At 30.8% G+C, this 17,495-nt stretch overlaps 3 protein-coding genes across 3 annotated transcripts; 1 reads left to right on the forward strand and 2 right to left on the reverse strand.

Annotated features, from left to right (window-relative positions):
• Positions 1–1,907: 1,907 nt before the first annotated feature.
• On the forward strand, positions 1,908–2,842 carry LOC137816234 (putative invertase inhibitor). Its single transcript, XM_068619309.1, has one exon. It carries the CDS (start codon positions 1,974–1,976, stop codon positions 2,559–2,561), a length of 588 nt encoding a protein of 195 aa, XP_068475410.1. The 5' UTR covers positions 1,908–1,973; the 3' UTR covers positions 2,562–2,842.
• A 4,665-nt stretch (positions 2,843–7,507) lies between these two features.
• Positions 7,508–9,678, reverse strand: LOC137814757 (probable pectinesterase/pectinesterase inhibitor 41). Its single transcript, XM_068617649.1, has 2 exons — positions 8,627–9,678; positions 7,508–8,388 (listed from the first exon to the last, which is right to left on the reverse strand). The coding sequence occupies exons 1-2, from the start codon at positions 9,621–9,623 to the stop codon at positions 7,700–7,702; spliced, it is 1,686 nt and encodes a 561-aa protein (XP_068473750.1). The 5' UTR covers positions 9,624–9,678; the 3' UTR covers positions 7,508–7,699.
• A 4,649-nt stretch (positions 9,679–14,327) lies between these two features.
• On the reverse strand, positions 14,328–16,200 carry LOC137814760 (pectinesterase-like). Its single transcript, XM_068617651.1, has 2 exons — positions 15,180–16,200; positions 14,328–15,048 (listed from the first exon to the last, which is right to left on the reverse strand). Exons 1-2 carry the CDS (start codon positions 16,165–16,167, stop codon positions 14,360–14,362), a joined length of 1,677 nt encoding a protein of 558 aa, XP_068473752.1. The 5' UTR covers positions 16,168–16,200; the 3' UTR covers positions 14,328–14,359.
• Between the last annotated feature and the right edge of the window lie 1,295 nt (positions 16,201–17,495).

Below are 17,495 nucleotides of genomic sequence, written 5' to 3' on the forward strand. Positions count from 1 at the left end.
ACAAAGTTATTAAGAATGACTCCTAAATATCAATTTTTCACATATTTATAAAAAAAAAAATCTTTTATCATTACAAACAAATTTTATAAAGCAATTTACATTTGAAATATATTCCTAGCATTCAAATAATTTAAACATTATCATTTAGGTCAGATGTTTAGAAGTACTTTTCAGTCAAATCTAAGGATCAAAATCATGAATAAAAATTCAAACTTTAATAATAAAATGACAATACCAATCATCAATCAAGAATAAAATATTATAAATAAATATCACCTCAATACATAAGAGTTTGAACAAATTGCTCCAAATCCCAAAGGGAGGAATTATCCACTCATATTGACCATTACAAGCATGAAAAACAAGAAAAGAAGATTCAATATGTCTCTCCTTGACGATTGCCTCCTCTAGGATTTTCTACCTCTCAATATCCTCCCAATGATGTCTAGGGTTATGCCTCACGCCTTCTATTTATCCTAATTGGGCTTGGGTTAAGTGACATCTCACTCAAGCGAGATATTGTTTCCTTATGCGAGTTTCACGAGAAAAAACTCAACTTCACTGAAGTGAACTCGCTTAAGCGAGCCTTGGGTGAGTTCTTCAGGAGTGATTTTGCTTAGGCGAGTTTGAGAAAGTTTGGACGAGTTTTCAATGTTCCAACTTTGTCTTTTCATCTTGTCTTTAACTTGTCAATTCCTGAAATTAATACAAATTTGGAAATAAATCATTCATATTTATCTTATAATTCAAAAATATGTAAAAATGTTCAATTTCCTAAATTAGAGGTTGAATTACAACTTTTTTATCAATTAAAGTCCATAAATGTCTATCTTTATGCATGAAATATTACTGAATTATAACACTTATCAATCAACCTCTACATGTTAAACGGTTACGCCAAATTATATATCTCAGTATAAATGGTTACGTCAAATCAAGCATTTGTCATAAACTCTTAAGCTTTTGGTTTTCTTATACTTCTACTCATACATTCTGCTTCAACATCTTCTAGTTGGCCTAAAACAAATTTAAAGTAGTTACTTTCTCCACGATCTTCTCTATCATCTTGTCCACGATCTTCTCCATAAAAAAATGGCATCTCCACCATGGAATGTGGATATAGTTGCTGGCTTGCATACTATTTAAGAAGGATAGAGAAACACACATAAGACACCAATCTCTGTAAGTGTATAGCCGCTTCCTCTATATGATATATTTTTATTATAATTTTTTTTTAAAATATATCCATCTAAATGTATCAATTAAATTTATTTTAGAATAAATTTTATAAATGATATTATTTTCACAAAGTGTGTGTGAAATAAAGAAGGATGAAATATTTTATATATATATGTTAACATTTTAACATAACAAGAGAATATGACATTTATATGTTTGAGGAAATAGTTACGTAAAATACATTTTGATAATATTTTTTTCAATACGAATTAACCATAGTTTCAATATAAAATTTTTTTAAAAATTGAGTAAAGCATATCGTGCAATGAGATAATTTAAATTTTATTCTAAGAAAGAGTAGTTATATATTTTTAATAATTTCTTCCGTTAATTTGTTACTTCAAATTTGTCTTAGGCTAGGAGTTTATGACAAATGTTTGGTTTGACGTAACCAATTATAGCGAGAGAGAATTTGAAGTAACCATTTAACATGTAGTTTTAAAGGTTGATTGAATCCAAAAAGAGAGAAAAAGAAGGAAGAAAAAGAAAAGTCATGTAACCTGAAAAAAAAAATAGGTAAGGTTGGTTGGTAATACTTTGGTATAGTTCTAAAATTAAGCACTGAAAACTGGAATCCTTAATTAGGTGTTAAAAAAAATGAATGGAGAGGAGTGCTACTCGACCACTATAAATCCCTCCTTAAGGGCTCAATAATTCCTCGTCCTGGTGTGCGGCATAGAACACCAATTCCCAGAAGAAAATAAAACCTTAAACTTTGGTTTCCGAATACAAAAATGGAACACTCTACAAAACTCTTCTGGGCGTTGGTTCTATGCGTAGCTGTAATGGCACACCAGACAACTGCACTGGAAATACTAAAAGGAACGAATCCACTAATTGGTGAGGTAACATTAAGAGGAAAGAGTTTGATCGACAAGGTATGCACATTGTCCCCAAGCAGAGACATCTGCGTTCAGGTCCTCTCTTCCGACCCAGTCAAAAGCCCTAACGCAAACCTCAAAGACTTGGCAATCATTTCTCTTAGGTTTGCTGCCACAAACGCTTCTGACATCCTCACCGACGCCAAAATACTCATTGACGACGACAACCTAGACCCTGATGTCCAACAAGGTTTGGCTGACTGCAAGGAGAACATCTTGGACGCAGAGAGCCAACTGGAGGACACCATCGCTGCCTTGATGGTCGATTCTGAAGTTGATGCACAACTTTGGCTCAAAGCTGCATTGGCTGCCATCGACACCTGCGACGCCTCCATCCCCGGAGATGATGACGTTCTCTCTGTTAAGAGCGCCATCTTCCGCAAGCTTTGCAACATTGCCACCGCCGTCAACAAACTCCTCGTTAATCCAACTAAATTGTAAAATTCTTCGTCGTTGTGGATTCATCCATATATATCGTTTCCTGTGTAACTCTTTTTTTCATCCTCTGCTTGTCAATCTGAAACTGAGCAGTGCATGGTACTGTTAGAGTTTTTTTTACTCTCTCTTTTTTCTTGTTAAGTCACTAACTGAAGGTTCCAACAAATGCAGAGCAGTGCTTTAGAAATTACATAAACAAAGTAATATGATAGGTCAAATCCTTCATTCATTTTTGTTGAAGATCTTTATTGACAATTAATTAGATAAATGTTATCTTTCAACCATCTTATTTTGTATAACCATCTTTCTATTATAATTTTTTTCTAAATAATTTAATTTATATTTTAATTAAATATCTTAAGAAAAAAATAAAATAGTTTCACATCAACTCACAATCTTATAAAATGTTTGATGAGATATTTATTAAAAACATATTAAATCATTTAATAAAAAATAAATAAAATTTTTATAAGATAGTTATATAAATAAAAGGTTTATCAACCCATAACAATGTAACATACTCATAACCCTTTTATTGTAATAAGAGATAGGGTGTTAATATAAAATATAAAAGATACACTTTACACCTTAATAAACTAATATTTTAATTATATTTATGTTATTTTTTAATTTATAATATTATTATATTATTAGAATGGTTTATCAAGTGCATGTGTTTTATATTTTTTTGGATGTTAAATTTTTTTTCGGTAAGAGATAATACTACTCTTCAAAATCTACACTCCCATCTAATAACTATTTTTATTAATGTAGGGATTAAATAGATGTAATAAGTACTTTTATTATTATTACATGTAGGTGTTAAATAGATGTAATAAATATACACTACAAAAAAAATTATTTTTAACAGGGGTTATATTTGACGTTACCAGCGGTTTTAACCCCCGTTAAGTGCATTACTCGCGGTTTGCCTTTCCCCGGGAAGATCCAGCGTCGCTATTTCCGGTGGTTCTGAAAACCCCTGTTATTCCCGGCGGTTTTCAAAAACCCCGCAATTCCCAGCGGTTTTGAAACCCCCACTATCTCCGACAGTTTTGAAAACTCCACCATTCTCGGCAATTTAAAACCCCCGCTATTTTTGGCGGTTTAAAAACACCCGTTATTTCCGGCGGTTTAAAACCCCCGCTATTTTCGACAATTTGAAAACATTCACTATTTTCAACAGTTGAAAATTCCCATTACTTTTAGGAGGTGTATATATAAAAAAGTAGGTGATAAATAATAAAAATTTAAATATAATAAAATAAATTACAAATGAATTTTTATCTAAAAGTATAATTTACATTTTTAAATATACGCTTTCCATATATTACATAAGCAAAGTCTATATATGTTTATTCAAAATGTTTTTGGCTTTAGCGATAACAAATATTCAAAGAGATTCAAATATTTTTAAATTGAAATATATAAACATGTGTGCTAATAAATTTATTAGAGAGAATTTGATTAATCTGGTGCCTAATCCTCTTTTATCTTCTTTCTAATACTAAATATTATAATTTATATACTACGAATATAAAAACTAATTTTTAAGCAATTTTTTAATTGATTATTATTTTAGGACATTTAAGAACATCACTCTTTTTTTTCAAATGAATGAAAACTATTAAATATATAAATGAATCATAACTAAATATCAACATCACTATAAATAATGTGAATTGCAATAAAAATTCAAATGCGTCATGCTGTTACCAGTGTAATAGGAAATACGTAGCATTTTTCATTTGAGTATAATTAAAAAATTTAATCAAATATTTATTTATCTTAATCGGTTAAATGTGTATAGTTCCTACTAACTAAAATAATTGATTGTACATTTATTATATTTAAATTTCAGTATCTATGACATAATCGATTTAACACATACTAATAAAAATCATACATTTTTTTACATTAGTTACCAATTTAAAAGTTAGTGATATGATAAAAATAAATCAGATATAATTAGAACCAAGGTAAGAAAGTATACTTTTCAGAATTGAATATAATTAGAATCAATACAGTACATTATAAAAGAATGAATAATTATACATGAAAAATTGAGATATCATATGAATCCATATAATCTGAAAAAATGCTAGGTGAAAAAAAAAAATGTTGATCAAAACAGAGAAAAATGAAGGTCTCAGCTTGAACCTGAAGGTGAAGGTGATTATTAGTCTGGGAAATGCACCACCTATAATAAAGAGCTAGTTGCAATTCAAATGGTGATTGCATCAAAAGAAACTAGAATGAATCAATGGACATATACAAGTAAATGAAAGATTGAAGGGAGAATTATTGCACGGAAGTGTATTTCCAATTTAAGGAGATTACCAAAAGAATAGTAAAATAGTTTATATAGGGTGTCGATACTTTTTCCTATTATTATAATATGATATCCTCTTTCTCCTTCTTACCTTTTTCAAGCACAACATTATTACCCTGATATTCCTTTCAGCTCGTTAGAAAAACAAAAACACAAATTATAATTAATAATATTGGTAAAAGATAATAATAAAGATATAACGTTCTAAATTTAATAACAAGTTTTATTACCATATCACTGTTAACCCTTCCATTAGTGTTAAAGTCATGCGATTGTGAAATACCTTAACTACAAATTGAAAATCAACGGTTTAAAAGTAACTAATGGTTAGTAATATAATTTATTATATTATATAAGAGGGTGTTCTATAAACTATTTTAAAATTTTAAATAATTTTCCCCAGCAGCATAATTCATTTTTTTATACTATATACCCATATGACATAGCTTCCAAAGTTCTGATGTTTTTTTTTTTGCGATTAGATTATAGGAAGCTGCTTAAGTTATGATAAAACAGTAATTCATTGGCTGATATTTTTAACTCATTCTTAATAGACCTCACATAGAAAAAGTATCCATATATTATAATCATCGATATTATTTATATATAATTAATTGATGAGTGTTTATTTAATATTACTTATCAAAACACTATTTATTCTAAAACGTTACTGTATTATTACATTACTTTGAAAGGGTTATCACATCGTAATTAAAAAATAGTTGTGGACAAAAACATTGTGTATATTTCACCCTTTTATTTACATCTACACTTTTTAAGAGAGCTTATTATTATTATTGTAATGATATATAAAAAATAAAGGTGTGATTATAGTTTATAATTTAAGACAATTTCAAAATTGGTAGTGTAATTTATTTAAAAAGAATTTATTTATTTATTATGGTGTCCGGTATTTCAACTTCTTGAGTTAAGATTAGTTCCTACATTGCAATGAGAATTCGAAAAGTTTTAATATCATTCGGTTTATCAATCTGTTAGTTCGGCGACAAACAATCACCTATCATCATTTATGTCACTTGAACCATAAACTAAATTCACCTATCATCATTTATGTCACCTGAACCATAAACTAAATAGACTTTCACATAAATAATCTAAGTATGTGATGAGAATTCAATAAAAAACCTTAATAAGAATTATAGATTTCTAAACAAATTATAAGCATGAATTAACAATAAGATATTAGGTCTAAGTAAGACTCGTAATAGTAAAGATTTATCATAAAATAGTATAAATAGATTGTCATAAGACAAATAAAATATTTGTTCAATAGCATTTATAATTCAAATGTTTTATAGTATCAGAATGTCTTCTTTGCAGCATGTATCGATCTTTACATGACAAAACCAAAAAAAATAAAATTATGAGAAGACAAAAACAAAAACAAAAAGAAGATTGAATAAAAAAAAACAATACACAACAAGATTATTATTTATGTAAATTCGTTTTGACCTTGTAAGAAGATAACTGAAAAGTAAACAAGCTTACATTAACTAGAATGTCAATTATATATGGTTATATGAAACACACTTCTTAATTATTTATGTTTACTGTACATAAATAATAAATTTAGAATTAAATAGTACTTCCGATTTTTTTTCGAGTTTGAATATCTAAAATTTAATCAATAAGCTAATTTTGTTATAACAATTACTTTTTTTAAAAAAACTTACCGTTTTAATATATTGTTTTTTCTTTGTCTTATAAAAACATACCTTCAAATATTTGACTAGCAGCGGTATTGAATTGAATACATTTACAAAATTGAAATTGTTTTGAAGATATCAATTTTAATACGAAATAATTTACAAGGTACCAAAAAATTATTTAATCCGTGAATTTAAATATTTGATAAATTTTAAATTTAGTTATTATTATTTTTAACTGCAAAGTACAGAAAAAATGACCTGCGAATTTAAAATTAGCAGAAAATGTGATCAGGGTTTCTGAATTTGCAGGAAAGTTAAATCTGAAGTCTAAAATTTAAAATATATTTCCGGAGTTTTTTTTAAGATTTGCGAATAATTTATACGAATATTGAAATTCACATAAACTTGTTATCTACGAAGAAATTATTTACTGATTTGCGCTTATTAGAAAATTGACATAAAACGTGTTATTTTGTGAATTTTTAAGTTAGATCCTAAAAAATTCCATGTAATAGAAAAAATGTACATGAATTATTATGGCACAACGTAGGTATATACATCTTTAATCACTGCTGCATAGTATAAGTTAGGAATCCATATTTTTTATACAACAACATTAAAACTCTCTATATTATTTATTTTAATATTTTTTTATATAATTTAATATTTTTTTTTCTGTAAGTTAGCTGTAATTGTTTGGTCAAAAAAAATCGTCCACACGGCAACGAAAGAAGGATTCGTCTTCTTTGTAGTAGGAAAAGCTTCAGGTAATTAGTGATTGTAACAACCATTATGTTAAAATTTAAATATGTTTAAAGGAATTTTTATATTAATCTTCATTGTAAATTTTATTGCAGAGAATGTGATGCAAAAGGTGCATTCTTCTTTTGGTAAGCATCGAAGAAGTCAAAATCAGCGGTTGGTGTGTGCAGGAAAGAGTCACAATCTGATTAAATACTAAATAATTGAGAATGGGACAGAAAGAGTACAATATTTGGTTTATAATTCTAAATCACAACAGTTTTCAATGAAACAATATGGTTTGAAGTTTGAAGATTTGGCAGGGGTATATTAGTAGATTAAGGATACAAAAAATAGCAAAAGGAAAAGAACAAAGTTAATGTGAGTACGTAGATGTTCTATACCAAGTTATCGGTGTAAGACACTCCTGTCTGAGGTAACCAATCATCACCAAGCAAAAAATTGGAAACTGTAAAATTAGCTGCATCAGTGGCATTAATCACGTGATAACCAGACCACGTGACTCTATTGGTGGTGTTAGACCCTGGCCCAGTGTTGCCATACTCTGCGTAATACAAAGTGCTTAATGCAAAATCACCGTCCCATGCACGCCACCCCGCACCGTTGATCAAATCATCCATCTGGGTTTGCATATAAACTGTTCTAGAATACTCCTTCCATGGCCTTCCCAAATATGTTGCAACACCGCTGCTAGAAGCTAAATCATCAGCTGCTCTAATGCTGCAGTTGTGGATAGAAATTCCGGTGTCTTGGTTTGGATCTGTTCTTCCTTGTGCTGTGATGGCGTTGAATTGACCCGCCATGGGAAGACGGGGATACATGTTGCAACTTTGGAACACCACCTTAGCGTTTCCGAATATGAAATCTACGGTGCCGTAGATGTCGCATTCCCTGTAGAATTGCCTCAGGGAATGAACGTATAACGTGTCTTGGTACCCCTCGAAGCTGCAACTGTAAAACGTGGACAAGTCTGCTCCGTTTCGAACTGCCACTGCTTGGTGCTTCACGGCTCCGGCGGTGTTGCGGATGGTCATATTCACACCCACGAATCCTTGCCCTACCACAACTGTAGCATTGGTGAAAAATTTATCAGATACGTGCTCTTTCGAAAATTATTCTCCTCTCATCATTTTTCACATAATTTTTAAAGTAAAATCATTGTCCGTATATATTGAGGAATTATCACAGGTCGATGTTTCCAACAAGGAAGCAAATTGGATATAGTAGAGATGAAAATAAACAAATTTTTGTATGTTTTATTGTTTAATGTATATTGAAATGAGTTTTTGAAGATTTATTATTACCTAATGTTGCGGAGCTGAAGGTTGTCCAGCCATCAACGACACTGCGATTGCCTGTGATAACTGTCTTGTTGATACCATCCCCAACCATCATCAAGTAGGTCTTCTTCTTATCAATGGACACATTTTCTTCATACAAACCAGCAGTGACATAGATAAGGAAGTATCCGTCGGTAGAGGCAGATTTGTTAGGAGCTGCAGCAATGGCATCGGTGATGGTGGTGAAGTTCCCGCTTCCGTCTTGGCTCACCGTCACAATATCTCTCACCACAACATCCTCACCCACCGAGGCCTCAAGGAGCTTCCTCCTACTCACAGACTCGTAGATCGCACGGGTTCTGCTTGACATCTTAAGCGGCAAACGCCCGTTTTGAAACCCTTGTTGTTTCTTGGTAGGGTGCATTGTGTTGACTTTGGTTCTGGGAACCCAACCCTTGGTGAAGAGAGCGAGTGAGACACTGTAGAGTTTGGTGTCGTTGGAAAGAGGGAGTGTGAGACCGCTTCTCACGCTCCAAGCGGAAGCAGTGTCTTTGAGACCGTCCAAGCATGTTTGCTGGTTGGTCAGAATGGCGCTGAGTAAGGTTTGGATGTCTTCGGCTTGAAAACTAGGGAGAAACCTCGTTGTCTTGTTAACGGTTTGGAAGGAACTGGAAAGGAAATCGAAGTTGAGTTCCCCGAGAGTACGACAATCTTCAAGCGCACGGATTGCGGCGGCGGAAAGAGAAGAACGACGGAGGAGGTATTTATCGACGAGGCTCAAGAACTTTCGAGCCTGTGATAGTGATTTTTTGACGGAGTAGCGGCCATAGTCGTAAACGTTGCCTTTTTGAGGAGGGAGAACGGATTTGCAATAGGATGGATCTGGGGTGGATTGGCATGCGGTTCCAGGAGCAACAGGAGTTGCAGGATTTGAAACGGTGTCTGCAGAAACTATTATTGAGTGGAATAAAGGTAAGAGAAAGAGAAAGATTGAGAGAGAATAAGAAAGCTTGGAAGCCATGTTTGTTTGACAGAGCAAGAGCAAGAGTAGTAGTAGTAGTGAGTTATCGTTTTGGTGACTTGGAAACTAGGTTTGGCATAATGAATTTATAGGTGGAGAGGGGCAACTTTTTAACGAGATAGAGACCTCTGATTATGGGTTTAATTGTTTTTTGTGCTTGTTTTACTGCAGTTGAAGGTTGACCAAGCTTACTAAGTAGAGAATTAAATATGAGTAGTAGTAGATTAATGGAATAGTGATTAGTCAACCAAGGAAGACTTTGTCAATGGGCATCCAATTAGATCGAATTACATGGGACATTCATCTTGGAAATTGTAACTATGGGATTTTCCACTAGGATTTGCTTAATAAATTTAGGTGTTTATGAAGTGTGCAGTAGGTGCTGATTTAATTAATTAATTGGAGACACTACCGAATCCCTTGTCCTGTTCAGTACTAATAACACATACAATTCACTACAATGAATAAAGGTTTCTACATGATGGAGTAATTCATACAAAATTAAGGACGCACTTTATTATAATATTCTTTTATTTTACACCTCTCATTAAATAATTTAATCGTGTTGAATTTCATAAATCTTATGTAAAATCTTACCGCATTAAAGAGAATATATTAAAAATATGTTAACCAGAGACCAAGCAAAATGTTTAATTAATTTATATCTAATGACGCCTGTCATAATGTAATAAACCACAGTATGTTGTGTGTTGAAAAGTGGAAGCCAGCGGATACTGAGAACAAAAAACAATTAAGGGTTGAAAGCCTAGAAAACGTTTGCTAAAAGAGATGCCTTCACATTGATGCCTAACTGTTTGAAATTAAAAGATGGCAGACAGAGAAAAGAATAATGAAAAAGGCAAATTTGAATTTGATTGAACTCAGATACAAAGTCATAACTGCTCATTCTCCAAACTTTTAAGAAGAATGAGATTTTACAAATTGAAAGATATCAACAATCAATTTTAAACAAATCCCCATCAAGCACTAATCATAGTTATGTAAATGTGCATAGAAATTAAGAGGGTTGTATACATGTTTGAGCAAACATAGAGAAAAAGGAGATAATGAGAGCTAAAATGTAGCGTAGATAGGGTTGGTCGAGTGTATTTGTTTTTGTTTTTTTAGAGGGTGCACCAATTGGTGTGTCAATAGGTGATTGATTGGTCAGAATACACTTGGAAATTAGATTTGAAGAGAGTGTGTAGTTTTGACCTTCATGATTAACGCGTAAACTGAGGTCTTGAGACTTTTATATAGCTAGGTAGCTGGGATGGTGGGGAATGTTAATGGCGGTGAAGGTCCCACACGTTACTGAAATTGTTCAGTAAACACTATCTGCCGAATTTGACAAGCTGGGATCAAATAGAGAAGAAGAGTTCAAAGTCCAACGGGTAAGGATTCACTACATAATACACTCTTTTATGTATATACTACAAAACTCCTTTGAAAAAATGCAACCTTTTTCCTTTGCAACGCGGAAACTCAATAACGAAACTCCTCTGTTACTTCCTCTCTGCACAAAGTTTTTTTTTTTTTCCGAAGACATAACTGATGATTCAAAATATTGTATGTAATAATAATAATAATAATAATAATAAAAGTTGTGTAGATGTTACTTGAACTAGATAGAACCGGCCTCCCATATCAGCTAAGTTCCAGCACGTACTCAAAATGTTAATTATTCTGATTTATGATAAGTTTGGTGCTTTTATAAATTGTGAATTAATTTTCGAAAGTCAAAATCAGTCATTACAAAATTATTATTATGTACAGCAGTTGAAAACTCCAGCAAGTTGTTTGTATCAAAATCGAATCCAAGTCAAAGGAAGCACGTTAGATTTGCATTGAAGCTACCAATTGTATAAAATTAACTTTAAAATATTTATAATATATATTTTTTAAATTACGTACTACACTTAAATAAAAGTTTTAATGTACCTATCAAGAGTATAGAAGATATACATTCAAAAAATCTTAGAAAATATAAGAAAAATATTTTAAAGCTACTAAAAAAATATAAATATAAAAAATATCCACAGTACTTAGTTTTGTATTATGAAATTAAATTACTTGATTCACACACACACACACATATATATATATATATATATTATTTATGTTTCAAAAAGATCAACTAATTAAATTTTCCTGGGTATCGTAACATCCAAATTCATTATAGATACTTTTGTGTCAATTTACAAATAAGAATATTGGGCCGTAAAATCTCAAAATGGGACGAGCGTAGGAAGAGGAAATTGAGAACAAACAATGGACTATTGCATTCTAATTTGTATTTTAAAATTTGTAAAATTTAAAATATAAATTTTATTTTCTAAATTATATATTATAGAATACAAAAATGATGTTTCACGTTTTATTTTGAATTGTATAATTTTGAATGTATGTGGATGACATAATCGGAAACTGAAAATGAAGATATGATAAAATTAGAAATTTAAAATTTGTGAGTGTGGAGGTTGAAATTGGAAAAAGGTTTATTTAAGACTAAAAATAAAATAACATATGTTTGAAAACCAATTATAATAATATAATAATATTTTACATTAAAAAATAAAATAAATATAATTAAAATAATAAGTTATTGGACTGAATTGAATATGATTTACTTGTATAAAAAGTATCAATACCGTTGACATTATAAGGGTGCAGGATGCATTAACTCAGACACTAGGAAAATTCTTTCCACACTATATCAATAATTTCAATATGCACCTATTTTGTTATTAAACTAACGAAAATAAGAGAGTGTGAATAAAAAAAATTAAAATTCTTTTTTTAGAATATATTTCTAGATTTTATGTTCCGAATTTTCTTTTTTAAAATATATTTTTATTTATATTTTCTTTTTAAAAATGAAAATTTGATTTTTGAATAATTTTTTAAAAATTCTGAATTTTTAAATTTAGTGTAGAGAATAATTTTGAAAATAATTTTGAGAATAAATTTGCTGAAACACTAACGTGATATAAACCCAATCTGCAAGCCCCAATAACGGAAACACGGTCCACGATGGATTCAATATGGCAGTTGCTTTCTGCACCCAAGCTTTCCTTTTACATCAATCTTTACATTTTTTTTTAAGAGTTATGTTATTTTGACACCTTCTTCCTCCATCTTACATTGACAATAAATACTAATATTTGTAATAATTTCTTTTTAATAAAAATACAAACAAAATGTGGCTCAATTCCCTATCTAGCACCATTTACATCTTTATTTTCCTATCTAGCACCTTTTTGTTTTTATTTTCCTATCTAGCACCCTTTTGTTTTTATTTCCCTATCTAGCACTCTTTTATTTTTTATTTCCCTATCTAGCACCATTTTAAAAATAAATAAATAAATAATAAATTATTATTTTTTTAATAATTTTAATTTTGAATGCATTAAAAAATAAATATTTTTAATGTTTAAAATAATTATAAATATAATTAATGAATAAATAAATGAGTTTTTACAAAATAAAAATAAAAAAGTAATAAATTAAAATTATTTAGTTTAAAATTATTTTTTTTTACAAATGTTACACTTATTTTATTGTTGTTGTTTTTATTTTCTAGACTTATTTATTTTTGTATTTTTTTCTTCTCATTTTTAAGCATTAAGTGTAACATTTGTATTAGTTTTTTTTAGAATTTTGCATTTAGGTAAACACTTCAATATTATTTATGTGTCCACTATTAATTAATACTAATTGACTTTGGTTTTTTTATAAATATGTCCTGTATTTTTTACTTGAAATTAACATGATTACATCATCAATAATAATCAAAATAAATAGTAATTTATGTTTATAGATTCAACTTTTATGTTGTTGTAAAGTTTAATTTTTTATTTTCTTCATTTTAAAAAAAAATAATTTTAAACTAAACATTTTTAATTTATTATTTTTTTATTTTTATTTTGTAAAAACTCATTTATTTATTCATTAATTATATTTCTAATTATTTTAAACATTAAAAATATTTATTTTTTAAAGCATTCAAAATTAAAATTATTAAAAAAATAATAATTTATTATTTATTTATTTATTTTTAAAATGGTGCTAGATAGGGAAATAAAAAATAAAAGAGTGCTAGATAGGGAAATAAAAACAAAAGGGTGCTAGATAGGGAAATAAAAACAAAAGGGTGCTAGATAGGGAAATAAAAATGTAAATGGTGCTAGATAGGGAATTGAGCCAACAAAATGTTTTAAAATTAAAAAAAATTATAAATTTATATAAATGATTAAAATATTAATATTTATTGAGATATAGGATGGAGGATGTGAAATAAACATTTTTGTTTTTTTAAAATCTTGAACTTGTGAATCGAAAGTATATTCGAAATTAGTCTTTCCAAAAGATAAAAGTTACGTTTTGATTTTTTAAGCACAAGAAGCAACTGTTCTTCAATTTGTACCACACAAAAACGGGGTTCTTTCTTTTCGACTTTATTTTTTCTTTGGCAGTGTCATGTCAGCAATTTAGTATTTTCTTTGACAAAAATATTCTTTCTGAAATTTTGAAACATATACTAACGTAACACTGCTAAACATAGCGGTAACTAATTTTTACAATGTTGTAGACAACCAAAATCAAAGTTAAAAAAAAATAGATTTGGATAATTCATTCATTCATTACCACATATTTATGTGGCTAAATCGAAATGGAACAGTATGCAACATGCTCTATGACAAGTATATTATTCCAAGTAAAGTTTCCAATTATAATTACAAAGATGACTGGTACGGAATGGTAGTTCGAGGCACCCAATCATCGCCGTCCAAGAAGTTAGAGACAGTAAAATTGGCTGCTTCAGTGGCATCGACAACATGATACCCAGACCAGTTTACTCGGTTTCCAGTGTTTGAACCAGGACCCATGTTATCATATTCTGCGTAGTACAATGTGCTCAGTGCGAAATTCCCATTCCATTCATGCCAACCAGCAGGAGCTATCAAACTATCCATGAAAGACTGTATATAAACAGTTCTTGAATACTCCTTCCATGGCCTTCCGAGGTATGTTTCCACAGTACCAACCATTGGAGCCAAATCCTGTGCTGCTTTTATGGTGCCATTTTGTATGGAAATGCCAGTGTTTTGATTTGGATCAGTTCGACCTTGTGCAGTGATGGCATTGAATTGTCCACTCAATGGAAGGCGGGGATACATGTTGCAGTTTTGCAAAACAACAGCTGCATTTCCAAATATGAAGTCAACTGTGCCATATATGTCACATTCTCGATAAAACTGCCTCAGAGAATGAGTGTATAAAGTGTCTTGGTACCCTTCAAAACTACAGCTATAGAAGATGGACATATCTGCTCCGTTTCTTACTGCAACTGCTTGGTGCTTGCTTGGCCCAGCAGTGTTGCGGAATGTTATGTTCATTGCTACGAATGCTTGTCCTACCACAGCTGAAAAAATCACCAACAAATTAACATGTGAGAGGCCGATTTCAATAACTATTTAAGAAGAATATTTGAAGTTACATATATATTCACGTTCATGACAATAGATATATATCTATTTAGGATGTTATGCTTACCAAATGTTGCTGAGTTGAATGTTGTAAAGCCATCAACAACATTGTGATCGCCAGTTACAATTGTCCGATTGATGCCATCTCCAATTAACATCAAGAACTTCTTGTTCTTTGCTATAGATACATACTCTTGATATACACCCTCGGTGATAATGATAACGAAGTAGCCATCCGTAACAGCTGTGTTATTTGGTGCAGCAGCTATGGCATCGTTTATGGTGGTAAAGTTTCCACTTCCATCCTTACTAACCACCACAATATCACTCACCACAACGCTTTCTGTGTCATCCGATGTCTGAAGTAGTTTTCTCCCCTGACCTTTAGCAGAATCATAAATGGCACGAACTTTGTTTGGCATCTTCAAGGGTAAACCATCATTCTGGATGGCTCCATGGTGCTGCCATATTTTGTTCTCAGGAACCCAAGCCTTGGTGAACAAATAAAGTGAGACACTATTAAGCTTCATATCATCCGAGAGTTGGGAAGAAAGACCATTCTTCACTCTTGGATCAGAAGCTGAGGTTTGAAGGCCATCTAAACAAGTTTGCTGATTTGTCAAAACAGCACTAAGCAATGTGTGAACATCGTCTGCTTGAGAGGTGGGAAGAACAACGTTAGCTTTATCGACAGTGTCAAGAGTCGTTGATAAGTATTCGAAGTTTAGTTCAGAAAGTAATTGGCAATCTTCAAGAGCCAGGATTGTGGGTTGGGAGAGAGAGGAGGGGTTTTGAAGATAGGAGTACATGGTGTTCAAGAACTTACGAGACTGGGACAGGGATTTTCGAACAGAAATGTGGCAATAGTCATATATGCTACCATTTTGACTAGCAAGAATAAATTTGCAGTAAGAAGGGTCCAAGGTTGAGTGGCATACGGTTTCTGGTGGAACAACTGCATGGCCATTATCAGCTATGGAAATGGACGTGAAGAATGATAGCAGAAGGAAAACACTGAGTGTGCGAGCGTACAAGCTGTTAAAAGCCATAGCCATTGGTATTTTGGATGGAAGATTTTCTTGTGAGTTGAAGATGTGATTGATGCACACATAATTGGGTTCTTATATGGGCTGGGTGACGATTTTGTCTCATCAAAATTACGGAGTTAATGTGGTGATCAATGCATGGCACAAGAGAAGTCAACTTTAAGGAATTTTCGTTGCCTACTTTGTGTTGATGCCGTGGCGACCATTAACATCAACAACTCTAAATCAAATCGCTATGTATGTCACATTTGTTTTGATTAAGAATTTAGGACCAACATTCATTAGGTTTAAAACATCGTGCATGTATCCAAATATTCATAGGAATATCATGTGTACTTCTTTAAATTGGTACCAAGATTTGTTTGGTGATTGACTTATCTGATAAGGAATTGGATATGATTTTAAGCTTGTGATATGGTGGGTTGGTTCCCAGCAATCACAAGACACGGGAACGCAAAACATAAGAATAAGTAAACTAAAGTGGATTGTTTGAAGAATATCTGACAATTGTTTGTGGTTGCATTATATCCCTCGGAAAGTCAATTTTTTTGGTGATGCTCGTAGAATGTTGCAAATAGAATAATGTTTGAGAGATTCTCAGGAATGTATGTAGTCAGATAATTCCCCGTATGCGACAGAGCCATGTATGCTATAAAATATATAACGTTATAGTTATAGCCAACATTTCTTTTGTTTTAGGGTTTTGTTTTTGGTTTATTTCCTTACTCGTGTCCACCAACCAACCCCTGCACGTAATATTTTGTTATCGTCCAAAACTTGGCAGATTCATTGGTTTTCAAATTTCTCCCAGACAAATTTTTAAAACATTCATGTTTGAGAAATACATCCTCAGAATATTTGAGGTTGTCTTTTTATTACACCATTTTTTTTATCCTTTTGTTTTTAGTGAAGTTCTATGTTAATTGGACCATTTTGTTTTTTAAAAAAAAATTGTTTATTTTTTAGAAATCATGTTATTAATGTATGACTCTCTTTTATTATAAAAACATATTAAAGATTTACTATTTTTCGGATATGAAAAGAGGAGAAAATTTAGATATCGATGTATTAAAAGACGTAAAATACAGAAGTCTAGACAAAACAATGATATTAAATTTTCTTCTTACATGAAGATTTGCGAAGGAAAGTTTGGTGATCGACTATAATCAATTATCTAATTATTTTGATAATTGTATCATCAATATTTATTAATATATTTTATTATATTATAACAATAAATAATTAAAATAAAAATAAATAAACAAAAAAAGATATATTTAATGTTTTGTCAATATATGTTTTATATTATAAAAACTAAAATAAATAATTTAATTTAA

Source organism: Phaseolus vulgaris, chromosome 1 (genome assembly GCF_000499845.2).
Source record: "Phaseolus vulgaris cultivar G19833 chromosome 1, P. vulgaris v2.0, whole genome shotgun sequence".
NCBI lineage: Eukaryota > Viridiplantae > Streptophyta > Magnoliopsida > Fabales > Fabaceae > Phaseolus > Phaseolus vulgaris.

What these genes read in the sequence shown, in the direction of transcription:
- LOC137816234 (XM_068619309.1), top strand. Translation starts at nt 1,974, where the DNA reads ATGGAACACTCTACAAAACTCTTCTGGGCGTTGGTTCTATGCGTAGCT.
- LOC137814757 (XM_068617649.1), bottom strand. Translation starts at nt 9,623, where the DNA reads ATGGCTTCCAAGCTTTCTTATTCTCTCTCAATCTTTCTCTTTCTCTTA. An exon ending in CTTCAGCTCCGCAACATTAG is followed by an intron (nt 8,389 to 8,626) that starts GTAATAATAAAT and finishes CCAATGCTACAG; the next exon opens with TTGTGGTAGGGCAAGGATTC.
- LOC137814760 (XM_068617651.1), bottom strand. Translation starts at nt 16,167, where the DNA reads ATGGCTATGGCTTTTAACAGCTTGTACGCTCGCACACTCAGTGTTTTC. An exon ending in ATTCAACTCAGCAACATTTG is followed by an intron (nt 15,049 to 15,179) that starts GTAAGCATAACA and finishes TGATTTTTTCAG; the next exon opens with CTGTGGTAGGACAAGCATTC.